Source organism: Protopterus annectens, chromosome 4.part1 (genome assembly GCF_019279795.1).
Source record: "Protopterus annectens isolate FY-2018-M chromosome 4.part1, PAN1.0, whole genome shotgun sequence".
NCBI lineage: Eukaryota > Metazoa > Chordata > Ceratodontiformes > Protopteridae > Protopterus > Protopterus annectens.
This window is the reverse complement of record NC_056734.1, coordinates 721,584,205-721,597,903: the sequence shown is the minus strand read 5'-3', so window position 1 is coordinate 721,597,903 and position 13,699 is coordinate 721,584,205. Positions and strand designations below refer to the sequence as shown.

Here is a 13,699-nt window from a genome sequence, read left to right as displayed (position 1 = left end):
TGTGTAACATTACAGCTACCTTTACAGCTGTGTAATGCTACAGCTAACACTACAGCTGTGTAATGCTACAGCTAACACTACAGCTGTATAATGCTACAGCTAACACTACAGCTGTGTAACACTACAGCTAACACTACAGTACTGTAACACTACAGCTAGCTCTACAGCTGCGTAACGCTACAGCTATCACTACAGCTGTGTAATGCTACAGCTAACACTACAGCAGTGTAAACTACAGCTAACACTAAAGCTAACACTAAAGCTGTGTAACTCTACAGCTAACACTATAGCTGTGTAATGCTACAGCTAACAATACAGCTGTATAATGCTACAGCTAACACTAGAGCTGTATAATGCTACAGCTAATACTACAGCTGTGTAACACTACAGCTAACACTACAGTAGTGTAAACTACAGCCAACACTACAGCTGTGTAATTCTACAGCTAACACTACAGCCGTGTAACTTTACAGCTAACACTACAGCTGTGTAACACTACAACTAGATCTACAGCTGTGTAACGCTACAGCTAACACCACAGCTATGTAACTCTACAGCTAACACTATAGCTGTGTAGCATTACAGCTGGCTCTACAGCTGTGTAACACTACAGCTGTCCAACACTACAACTAACACAATAGCTATGTAATGCTACAGTTAACACTACAGCTGTGTAACTCTACAGCTAACACAACAGCTGTATAATGCTACAGCTAACACTACAGCTATGTAACACTACAGCTAACACTACAGTAATGTAAACTACAGTTAATACTACAGCTGTGTAATTCTACAGCTAACATTACAGCTGTGTAACTCTATGGTTAACACTACAGCTGAGTAACACTACAACTAGATCTAGAGCTGTGTAATGCTACAGCTAGCACCACAGCTGTGTAACTCTATGGCTAACACTACAGCTAACATTATAGCTGTGTAGCATTACAGCTAGCTCTACAGCTGTGTAACACTACAGCTAACACTACAGCTGTGTAACACTACAGCTAACACAACAGCTGTGTAACGCTACAGCTAACACTACAGCAGTGTAAACTTCAGCTAACACTAAAGCTAACACTAAAGCTGTGTAACTCTACAGCAAGCACTACAGCTGTGTAATGCTACAGCTAACACTACAGCTGTATAATGCTACAGCTAACACTAGAGCTGTATAATGCTACAGCTAATACTACAGCTGTGTAACACTACAGCTAACACTACAGTAGTGTAAACTACAGCCAACACTACAGCTGTGTAATTCTACAGCTAACACTACAGCCGTGTAACTTTACAGCTAACACTACAGCTGTGTAACACTACAACTAGATCTACAGCTGTGTAACGCTACAGCTAACACCACAGCTGTGTAACTCTACAGCTAACACTATAGCTGTGTAGCATTACAGCTGGCTCTACAGCTGTGTAACACTACAGCTAACACTACAGCTGTCCAACACTACAGCTAACACAATAGCTATGTAACGCTACAGTTAACACTACAGCTGTGTAACTCTACAGCTAACACAACAGCTGTATAATGCTACAGCTAACACTACAGCTATGTAACACAACAACTAACACTACAGTAATGTAAACTACAGTTAATACTACAGCTGTGTAACTCTACAGCTAACATTACAGCTGTGTAACTCTATGGCTAACACTACAGCTGTGTAACACTACAACTAGATCTACAGCTGTGTAATGCTACAGCTAGCACCACAGCTGTGTAACTGTATGGATAACACTACAGCTAACTTTATAGCTGTGTAGCATTACAGCTAGCTCTACAGCTGTGTAACACTACAGCTAACACTACAGCTGTGTAACACTACAGCTAACACAACAGCTGTGTAACACTACAGCTAACACAACAGCTGTGTAAAGTTACAGCTAACACTAAAGCTGTGTAACTCCAGCTAACATAACAGCTGTGTAATGCTACAGCTAACACTACAGCTGTGTAACTCTACAGCTAACACTACAGCAGTGTAACACCACAGCTAACTCTACAGCTGTGTAACACTACAGCTATCACTACAGCTGTGTAACACTACAGCTAATGCTACAGCTGTGTAACACTACAGCTAGCTCTACAGCTGTGTAGCATTACAGCTAACACTACATCTGTGTAATACTGCAGCTAACACTACAGCTGTGTAACTCTACAGCTAACACTACAGCTGTGTAACACTACAGCTAGCTCTACAGCTGTGTAGCACTACAGCTAGCTCTACAGCTGTGTAATGCTACAGCTAACACTATAGCTGTGTAACACTACAGCTAACACTACAGCTGTGTAACACTACAGCTAACACTACAGCAGTGTAACCCTACAGTTAACTCTGCAGCTCTATAACACTACAGCTAACATTACTGCTGTGTAATACTGCAACTAGCTGTACAGCTGTGTAATGCTACAGCTAACACTACAGCTGTGTAACACTACAGCTACCTCTACAGCTGTGTAGCACTACAGCTAACACTACAGCTGTGAAACACTACAGCTGACACTACAGCTGTGTAACACTACAGCTAACACAACAACTGTGTAACACTACAGCTAACACAACAGCTGTGTAACACTACAGCTAACACTACAGCTGTGTAATGCTACAGCTAAAACTACAGCTGTGTAACACTACAGCTAACAGTGCAGCTGTGTAACTCTACAGCTATCACTACAGCTGTGTAACACTACAGCTAACACTAAAGCAGTGTAACACTACAGCTAACTCTACAGCTGTGTAACACTACAGCTAGCTCTACAGCTGTGTGACACTACAGCTGTGTAACATTACAGCTAACACTAAAGAAGTGTAACACTACAGCTAACACTACAGCAAACTGTACAGCTGTGTAACACTACAGTTGTGTATCCTTGCTGAATGAATGTGAGCATTTCATGTAGACTAACAAAACAGCCATTCATTCTGAAGGTGATGATATCTTGAGTTTTTGAACAGGGGAAAATAATTAACCATCCACATTAAAATTGGCTTACATTGTGCAAACTGACTTCTCTTTCTTTCTCTCTCTCTGTCCTGCAATATACATACAAAAGAAAATCCAACAAAGTTAAATATAATGACCTAGACTTTTGCCAAATATAGGGCAGAGGCATATATGATTTTTTATTAGGTTATTTGAATTCACCGATAACATACTTAGTGAAATGATGTTTTATGTGTAAAATAAAACAAATACTTTCATTGAAGCAAACATACTAAGTGAGCTATATGTTTAAGAATTTGTGACCATTTGAAAAACATTTTAAACCATACAGCTATTTTTAAATACCAAATTAAATTATTTTTTTAAATTAAATGGCTAGGTAAGGAGTTTTTTTTTTTCAAAAATGAAATGAATCATATGTTCCAGATTTAATGTGTTAGCCCTTTTCTTAGAAATAACAACTTGCTACTTAGATTCATGTGCATATGTACAGACACACATGTATATGTGCATATGTACAAACACGCATTCATATCATATGTAGCCAGTGTAGTCTTAAATGAATCTATATCAACTGCGTTTAAATCAAGTAGAAGTTCAATCAAATTTTTAAGTAACTTATTTCCACAGGAGAATATCCTCCACAAATCTTAATTTATGGCCCTTGCTTGTGTGTCACCAAGGGACGTAGCTGTTTCTGATGCTGGGTGAAAACATTTGTTAGGAGCAGTACTTGGCATACTTATTCTGCATCAGTTAACACCAGCTACCTGAGGAACAGTTTAGAGGAGTGTTTCAATTATTCCAATTCAGCTTTCTTCAAAATATGGTAATAATCAAAACTGTTCCTTTCCCCAACTGTTATTGAATTCTTGGCATTGTTATATTTATCTAAGGGGGTGAAGTCCTCAACAATGGTGGCCTGGGGTGCAGCTTCACTAGCTAAAACACTCGTCTTTTTCTTATTTTGCAGGAGACAGTTTGGATGAAATTTCAATCCAACAAATACATTTTTTGGGGGATGAACTCTTGGCTAGGTTTGTAAGGGCCCCAGAGCCATTAGCCTTGTAATCTCCTATGATTTTATGATCCTATGAATCCTAGTTGCAGTTGCATCACACTTACAAACTGTGAAAGGGGCTAACCTCATTTTTTGTTTCTTTTGTCAATATTACAAAGCAAAAGGGAAGACCATATCTCTGTATGCACACAAACACACACACACACACACACACACACACACACACACACACACACACACACACACACACACACACACACACACACACACACACACGCACACATACACACAGATATTCACACGTACACACATATATGTCTTCATTTTATAATGAAACTGTGACCTAAAAACTATAATTTGAAGCAGAAAAGCCTTCATCTTCATCGCTTCTACTACTTGTACAAAGTGCTCCAAGACCTGTTGAACGTGCACGTTTTACTTGACTAATCTCCCTGCTTGGTTTTGCTATTTGTTAGTCCCAAAGTAATAGTTTGTTATGAGACAACTATTAGTCTTTATACTTCCCACTTGGAAACAAGTTTATTACAACACCTCAGAGGAAAATGTAAGGCTGCTTAAAATTAGGACCTTAAAGTGGGTAACCTTGAAGTTTCCTTCATTTGGAAGACATACTCATCTATGCTATTAGTGAAGCATGACTCAAATATCCTAAAAGTATACTATAAAATTTTAGGATTTTCCTTCTGTCCTTGTTGCAAACACATAAAATCTGGTGTTAGTATCTCCATATATTTGAAAAGTAACTTTAACATTAAAAATACAGAATTGCTTCAAAACAGAATTATTACTCACCTTTACAATAATCAGTGATATAGATTATACTTTTATAACATGCTACTACTCCCTGTCCATTATCAGCAACTGAGACTAAAATTATCATTCAATATACTGTATGACTTATAAGTCAAACTTCATACAATATTACCAGATTACTTTATTCTTTGAATGACTGAAGTGTTTCCTGCACAGACATGGACATTTACTATAGATCTTATGCATTACTAGGATCAAATTGTCAAAGCCCCAGCAAGATAAAAGTATGTTCTTGATATTACTGTAAAAGAGATGGATTATTTGATGTCTCCTAAAGACATTATACACTCTGCTATTAAAACTGACCAAGAGTCCGTCTATCTTAAATTATAGTTCCATTACTTGATGGAGTAAGAAGACAGAAAGTCTTCCATTTAAGTTCACTTAACATTCTGCATCCTTTCTTTATGCTTTTTCCACATTCCCATTTCTCTCTTCTGTGTCTCCATGAATTCCCTGTCACCTAATCTCATCATGTGCTGACAGTCCTGCATGTGAAGAGGTTGACCCAAGGAGTAACTTAGACCTGTCTGCTGCCTGTGCCACCTTTTTTCTTCCTGTTCAGGATGACTCCTTTGAATCTCCCTGACCTGATCTTGTACACCAGTGTCATGATCCCCCTGTCTCTTCTGGCAGTAGGTCAAAAGAAATCTATCTCCTCTACATTCTGGAAATGTATTTTCCTTTCTATCCCATGGTTCTTTGTAATGTCTTTCCTCTGGATTCCTTCCAAAAGCCTGATGACTATTCTTGTGTATGCCTTCCAGAACTGTACACAATACTGTGAAGACATGGTTTCATCAAGAGATACCCATCCAGTTAACAAGTGGCCAGATGCTGAATGGCTAAAGATCAAGCCAGTAATATTGATGACCATAGCATTGATCCAAAAAAGTGAATGAGGAATGCATTAACTGAGATTGTTAAAAAACAGGGCTTGGGGAATTGGGGAATAGGTCCTTTTCCCCACTGTGGTTCTTTCTCAGAGTTGGTGTATATATATATATATATATATATATATCTATATCTATCTATATCTATCTATATATATATATATATATATATATATATATATATATATATATATATATGTATATAAAATAATTAGCAGGAGATTTGGAAGTTGCTGGCTGCTTGATCCCATGCAAAATAGTTGTTTTTTTTACATTTGCTGTTGTGGCCATCAATATTACCATTTGTAGCAGGAAATATATTTTACTTCTAGTTACAGTGCCTGTTTAATAGCATCTCCCCATCAGACGTGCAAAGCACACAACCGTGAGCTTTCACTCCTTGAAGCATAAATGGAGATTTAAAAGAGATAGCTTACAGTACATAGAATCATTAGTATGTAAATGTGATACACTGTTTAAGTAGGAAAAAAAAATTTAAAATAGGTAGATGAAAAAAGGAGCAACTGAGAAAGGATACTACCTGGAAGCCTGTGACTTGTGAGCTCTCTGTAGATTTGCCTCAGCTTATTATTTACTGAAAGGGATTATTTTCTGTTTACTTGCACAATTCTATATCATCTCTTTAAATTTAACTGTTAATTGTATTGTTTAACTCATACGTTTACAAGTAGACTATATTTATTCACTTGCAAAAATTCAAAACTCAGTTTTACTCCTTTTTAAACACTTTTGCGTGGGACTTCACCCTTTGTATACTTGTGGATTTGCATGAGACCAGCATTTAGATATATGGAAAAAAAGCATGGCCCAAGGATGGTTACTTAGGATATGATTTAGGGTGTAGGATAGCTGAGGAAAGCAATATTCTCTTCAACTTACCATGTGCATAATTTGAAGTAGCTAGTAATCCAATTTAAATTCAAGGAGCCAAATCTGTGTTATCTAAGTTTGTCAGTTAGGTGGAGATGATTTACTGAGCTGACTGGTTTGCTCAGACTGACAAATTTGATCAGAGTTCTCTTATCCTATTTTTTATAAATGTCATTGGTTAGATAAAAGTAGTGCTGTTCCCTTTTTAGGATCTATGCTGGGACTTGTGAAACACAAAATCTAAGCTAGCTATTCTATTATTTGTGAATCTACAACATTTTTAGGAGTTTATGAAATATTAGAAATATTGAAACTAGGTGGAGGCTGGATAACAATAATGTACAGGTGGTGAATGAATATTTGCAGATGGAAGGAAAACAAGAAGAAGCCAGAGAGGCATTCATAACATGAACATATGTGGTATAGATAGGGCAACATTACAGGTTTTGAGAAATATAGGATAGTGTGTGTATCTGCCCCAGGCTGACCGTATGAATCTCAGTGACAACACAGGCAATTTTTGTGGACAGCAAATTATTTGGATGGAGGGTAGACTGAGCTGTAAGATTAGTATTTCACTGCAACAGGGAAACAAGACAGTTAGCAATGTTTCTGGCATCTGCAAGGGTCAAACCATATGGTTCTCTCCAGGTAGAATTTGATTTTACTGTTTGAGAATATCCTGATCTAAGATGGTTTGGTTAACCCAGACATGTTTTTAATGTTTTATAGGAGTGTGAATTCTGTTGCTTCTTGAAAAAAGTAGCTTTCTCCTTGCTGCATTATCCTCTAAGGATGGTATATTTATTTCATCATCTATGGCTCATGATGATTTGTACGCATCCTATATTTGTAAACTTCTGAGAGTTGCATATTTATTACACTTATCTATGGTTCATCATAATTTGTACTCATCCTAGGAGTTTATCCAAGGTATAGCATTGATGTCATTTTCTTAGGTGCATAATTAAATTGTGAGGCATATGTACTGCCTTTCTCTAAACTTACAACTAGGAAGCATTTACCATTTATAAGTTATAATAACAGAAAATAAACCCTAACACAGAAAAAAACACATTAAGCACATAATCTTGCAGTGTACCTTTAGTGATGCTCTTGAATTCTCAGGTACTCCATTTTCATACTTTCCTGAAATGACGCCACAGGCAAGAGGAGACCAAGTCATAGCGCCAACACCTGCAGAAACAATGAAACAATATCAGATGTAATAATGGTTGAGACAGGTACCTTTCTCCCTGCATAACCTTCTAGCTCTGAGTTCTGTCATTGGAGTTTTGTACGCTTTCATGACAGCACTCACCAGAACACTAAATAATTGAGAATGGCCCTTTTATTAGTATAATATATAAAACATATATATATAGAATTTTCTTTTAACGTTATCTTTCTGTCATCACAGAGGATTTTTCTCTCCATCATTGCCTACAAGTCAAAGGTATATGTCCCTTTCCCCACTGTAGTGTGATCCTGGTGTTAGTATAAATAGTAAGGGGGTGTGTGGGGGGCACAGCCCCCCACACTGGGGGATGTGGGGGGCATAGCCCCAAACCTAGTTGGGTTTTACCAGATAATGTAAACCAAAACCAGACAACAGAAAACCAAATTAAGTGTGGGGCTAGGCCCCCCCATACCCCCCAATAGGGGGGGCTGTGCCCCCCACACCCCCTTATTATATATACTAACAGAAGGGTTGCACTACAGTGGGGAAAAGGACATATACCTTTGACTTGCCTTAGAGTACTACTTGTCAGTGAAATGAGTTTTAGGTGAAATGAACTTTCAGTGAAATTAACTTTAGGTGATTTGGTCTCAGTGAAATGGGTGTCAGTGAAATGCTCTTTCAGTGAAGTGATACGAATCCATATATATATATATATATATATATATATATATGTATATATATATGTGGATCTACTTTAAAACAGCAAATTACCATTATGTCAACTTGCAAAATGGAAAGACGAAAACCATGAAAGTTTACATTAATGAACAAACACATTGTTGGATGCATTAATAAGTTAATTTTATACGTACAGAATGGAGATGCAGATGGCAGCAGCCTCTTTGCTGGCTATCAACATTTCTCTCTCTCTCTCTTTATTTGTCTGTCATTCACAGCCACATAAAAGTGTGGCAAAAACTGTGTAGGGTATTTAAAGTAAGTTACATCAACAGCTTCCACTCCCACCAAGAGTTATAGCTAGTCAGTTAGCAGCACGGCAAAAACATTTAATCCACAGAGACGCAATCAACAAGTAACGGTTAAGCGTTTTTGTCTGAAATAGCAGACATCTTCAGAACCAAGTTACTCATTCAAATTAGCCATTAAAAACAAAAGCAATGCTTGCACACCCCTCCTGTAAGCCAATAAATTTGCTCCATAACACTGATTGTAAACACATTTAAAAGAAACAATTGAAATATTGTTTGTTTGTTTTATACCCACTGTGGTGGTGCTGCAGTAGTGTTGTCACCTCACAGTAAGACGCTGTCCAGTTTGATTCTCAGCTAGAGCGTCTTCTGCATGGAGACATGCGTGAATGGGCGTACCTTCGTTGAAGGTTGTGCTTCAGGCCTGGCAAGCCGGTACGTAAAAATCAACTGCCAATCATTAGCGGACCGGAGTTCCGCTGTGGCGACCCCTAACCGGGAAAAGCCGAAAGACAAAATATTGTTAAAAGACATAAAAAACAATTAATAATGTATATTACATTAAAAAGCTATATATTAAACTTGTTGTGCCCTCCTTTTTAATTCACTAACAATCTAAATGTTCTCATTTAATCCTGGCGGATTGGTAGCATTAAATCTAAACTGCCATTTCATTTCTTTATGCAGCAATTTGTTTTCCCAATCCCCAGTAACATCCTCCGTTGACAGTTCTAAAATAAAAAAAAAAACACATTTTTTAAAACCAAGGCAATACACAGAATGTCTTACTAACGCGCTTTTACTATCCTTTTTCTTTATATTGTACGCTGATAAATTCTTTGTTTTAATGAATTAATAGTTTTCCCGATATAAAAGGCGTTGCATGTGAGAACATTTTGATTGTCAGTGAATTAAAATTGGTTCTGAAGATGTCTGCTATTTCAGACGAAAGCGCTTAACCATTACTTGTGGATTGTGTCTCTGTGGATTAAATGTTTTTGCTGTGCTAACTGACTGACTTGGTCTTTTCTTTAATTTGCTGAGTTTACCTGGTTGAGACTGCATGACCCGCGGTAGTGGTGCTGTGGCAGCGTTGTCGCCTCACAGCAAGACGTTGTCCCATTCGATTCTCAGCTAGAGCGTCTTCTGTGTGGAGGCATGCGTGAATGGGCGTGCCTTCATTGAAGGTTGTGCATCAGGGCTGGCAACTCGGCACATAAAAATCCACTACCAAACATTAGTGGACTGGAGTTCCGCTGTGGCGATCCCTAACCAACTCCAATAAGCCGAAAGACACAACAACCTGGTTGAGACTGCATGGATTTAATTCGTAGTTAAGAGTTATAGCTACATATATGTGCATTTCAGACATCTGTGATAAAATATGACAACCATAAATTGTGTATCAGTTCTATTCCATGTAAATATTAGCTACATACATAAAATGTAGAAGATTTGGGATTTTTGCTTGGAACTATTTACATAGATATTTTTATACCCCAAGTAGACTCCAGAGAATTTTTCCTCAGATAGGTAGCAAATATTGGAGGTGTGATGGGAAAGAAAGAGGTACTTGGGAAGATATTTTCTGGGAGTGCAGTGGGTTGGCAGACTTTAAGGATTCCCTGCTGGATGCACTGTTGGAGATGATGGGTGGGCAGATCGGTGTGATGAGGGAGAGTATTTTTCGGAGCTATGATGCAGAATCGGAATTGCCTAAACATGGTAAGGCCTTGCTGTGTCTAATTATGGTGGCTGTCAAAAAAAGCAATTACTAGAAAATGTAAATCAAAATCTAAACCAACTATATTAGAAGTAGTGAATAGAGTCACAGATATAAAACAACTGGAACTGAAATCTTTAGAAAAGGGTAGGAGGAAATTAAGCAGGAAAAATGGGAATTGTGGAAATAATACATGCAGGGGAGGAATGAGGTTTAAAAGAAGACAGGACTTAAATCAGCTGTATAATATTTAACTGAAAATGATTGGGTAGATTATAAGTCATGTATAATGTTTGTAGCTTGGTGTGCGTCAGTATGGTTTGTGATGTAAAATGCTTGCAGCTATGATTGTGTCAGTGTGGTTTGTTTTCATTTATATAAATGTATTATGATTCCCTGTGTTGTAAGTGATGGTTTAATAAAAAAGTTTCTGTTTAATAAAAGGGGTAGGAACTGAATAATTTATGCAATGTTGCTTAGGTTATATGATACATAGCAATATATGTGAAGTATAATGTTTGTTAATATTTGTTTGTTAATACAGTTTGATTACTTTTGTATAAATGTAAATTTGCTTATGTCACAAGTTATAATTCAATAAAGGTGTTTAAAAAAATAATAATATGCCAGAGAAATGCTCCTCCATCAGAGTTAGGAGCAAAATAATTACAAAGAAGTGAAGCATGAAGTTTGTGTGGGGTCCCTATTAAGTCAGCGAACACACTAAATTGCAAACGCTGCTTAATCGAACCTACTTACCCAAAATGGCAAAATCCCGAAAGCACGGAACAGCAATTTTTTTCCTAGGGAAAAAAAAATTACTGGGTCATTTTCAGGGCTTAGCCATTTCCTCCACTGTGGTGCAATCTTGGAGTTGGTATATATCTAAGTGGGGGGGTGGGAGGGGGGTGAAGCCTCCCACTTTATTTTGTGTTTTTTTTTTTTTAATGGATCAGCAATGTTTTTTCCTGGGAAAAAAATCACTGATCTGTTTGTTCAACATTTTGTTTTTTCGGTGTTAGTGGGTCAATTATATAGTGTTCGCAATTTGGTGCGTTCGCTTATATAATATAGACCGTGTGTGTGTGTGTGCGTGTGTGTGTGTGTGTGTGTGTGTGTGTGTGTGTGTGTGTGTGTGTGTGTTTGTAGGGGTGGGGTGGGGGTGTGTGAGTGTGTTATATGTGTGCTGAGTGGTGGGAGATAGACATGGATATAACACTACTCACTTGGCTGAAAGTGGGAAAACATTAACAGAAATAGTTTAACTCATAAATTACTGTAGGGGTATCACTGTTTTAGACTCACATACAAAATAGGAGGGCAAATGAAAACTTAAAGCTACAAAATTGTTGGACTGGATTAGGGTGAACAGTTTGTTGGAGAAGTATGTTACAGAAAGGTGAAGAAATGGTGTGGGTTTTGCATGCTCTCTCTACATCTGCATGGGTTCCCTTAAGGCATTCGGATTTCCTCCGACCTACAAAAACATGATGCTTGTAAACTACTCTACATTATCTATGCATGTAATCCTTACTGTTGCTCTTGTGACCTTTGATATAGCTGGAAATTATTTTCATGTATTACTCCACTTACCAAGTTTAATAGTTTCCTATATTTCAGAATTACTTAAAATATTTCTAAGAAGAGACCTTATATTATCACTATAATTTCTGTTGAGCATTCTGCAGAACCTCAACAATTTTATGTGTTTTTTTTTGGAAACGCATTGATTGTAATGGGGTATGAAAATTAACTGTGTAAGAAAGTGCAGTCATTCAAAACAAGTACAGGAGATGACTGAAAGCCCTTGAAGAAAGAAATAAGTAATACAAGATGAGAATATTTCATGTTCTTTTTGACCCCTTCCCATTTTCCCAAAACCATTAAGTACAGCGACAATGACTCTTTTGTCCAACTTTTCCTGGCATCTAAGGAAACAGGATATGAGAGGAGAGAGATGGGGACTATGGTGAGTCAGAAGTTTTTAACTAGGTCTCATGTTTCAAAATGAGTCTGCTTCTTAGTACCATGGCCTGCTTGATGCTGTCGTCACACATCCCAGGAGTCTGCACAGTACTTAACTTACAAAGATAGTTTGTTTATTTCTTTATTTTATTTAAAGTTTGCTAACAAGGTAGGGCATTGATCCACCTAGAATATTTTCAGGCTTAGCATAGTACAAATGCAACCAAAGAAACAGTAAACTTTAATCAATATCAGTGCCGTAGTGATACTGCTAGACCAAGCATGCAGAAAGGTATATGTCAGGGGTTTATGTCTGATTATTGTGTTTCTGAAAAGAAAATGTCATATGGTTGACACCATATGTTTGTTTCCAAGCACTCAAAGCATTTGTATGGAGATCATGGTACAGTGAGGATTGGGGAATTTACCCTTTTCCCCACTGTACTGAGATCTTGGAGTTGGTATGGATAGTTTTCAGGGGGTGTGTTGTCACAGCCCTCCACATGGGGTGTACAGGGAGCTTACCCTCCAGCAAAAATGAAGAGGTTGGTTGTTGTTTTGTTTAGTTCAAGTATTCAGAAAGTCGAACATATGGTCTCAGCCATATGAAGTTTGGGTTTCTGAAAACTCAATAATCTGACATAAACCCAAGTCAAAGCAACATGTAGCATAAGTAAGCACAGCTACAAGTAGATATTATACAATAATTCATTCAGACAAACCAGTAAGAAGAGTCTCTGTGCATTATCATAAAATCATACAGTGTAATGTTACTGTGGAGAAAATAATTTACAAAGTATTTACACTTGTTGGGCATGTGATGTGTAGGACAGTAAGTCATGGGTTAAATGAGGGGAACAAGGAAAGGAAGGACTCGGTAAGGACAGAAAAAAATTACAAAAAAATAAAGTATGAGAGGGACAGACAAGGGAGAACTGTGCATCTATCTCCTACTCAGGTTAAGGAAATTTGGGAAGTACTACAGAAATTAGGGTACATGTTTACTGGTAAGCCAGGGTGCTCCCATCTGATAATGCATTATTTAGGCACAGACCTTCAGTGGACTAACAAACAGGCCTCTTATAGTATGCCTGGGTGATTTAAGCAGACGGTGAAAGGGGAACTACTGATTAGGCTCATAAGTTCATAGGTTGGTACTAGGCTTTTGGCCCTAGGGCCTATACAAGCCTAGCCATAACAATTCCCTGGCTATTTCTTCCCACAGTATTTACTTCCTTGGAACCC

General features: G+C 37.7%; 1 protein-coding gene across 1 annotated transcript in view; it reads right to left on the bottom strand.

Moving 5' to 3' along the window:
* KCNAB1 (potassium voltage-gated channel subfamily A regulatory beta subunit 1) overlaps positions 1-13,699 on the bottom strand; it is a 1,829,051-nt gene that overhangs the window by 95,695 nt on the left and 1,719,657 nt on the right. Inside the window, exon 11 of the mRNA XM_044070489.1 lies at positions 7,697-7,791. Within this exon, the coding sequence (XP_043926424.1) occupies positions 7,697-7,791 (95 nt within the window). The remainder of the gene's footprint in view (positions 1-7,696; positions 7,792-13,699) is intronic.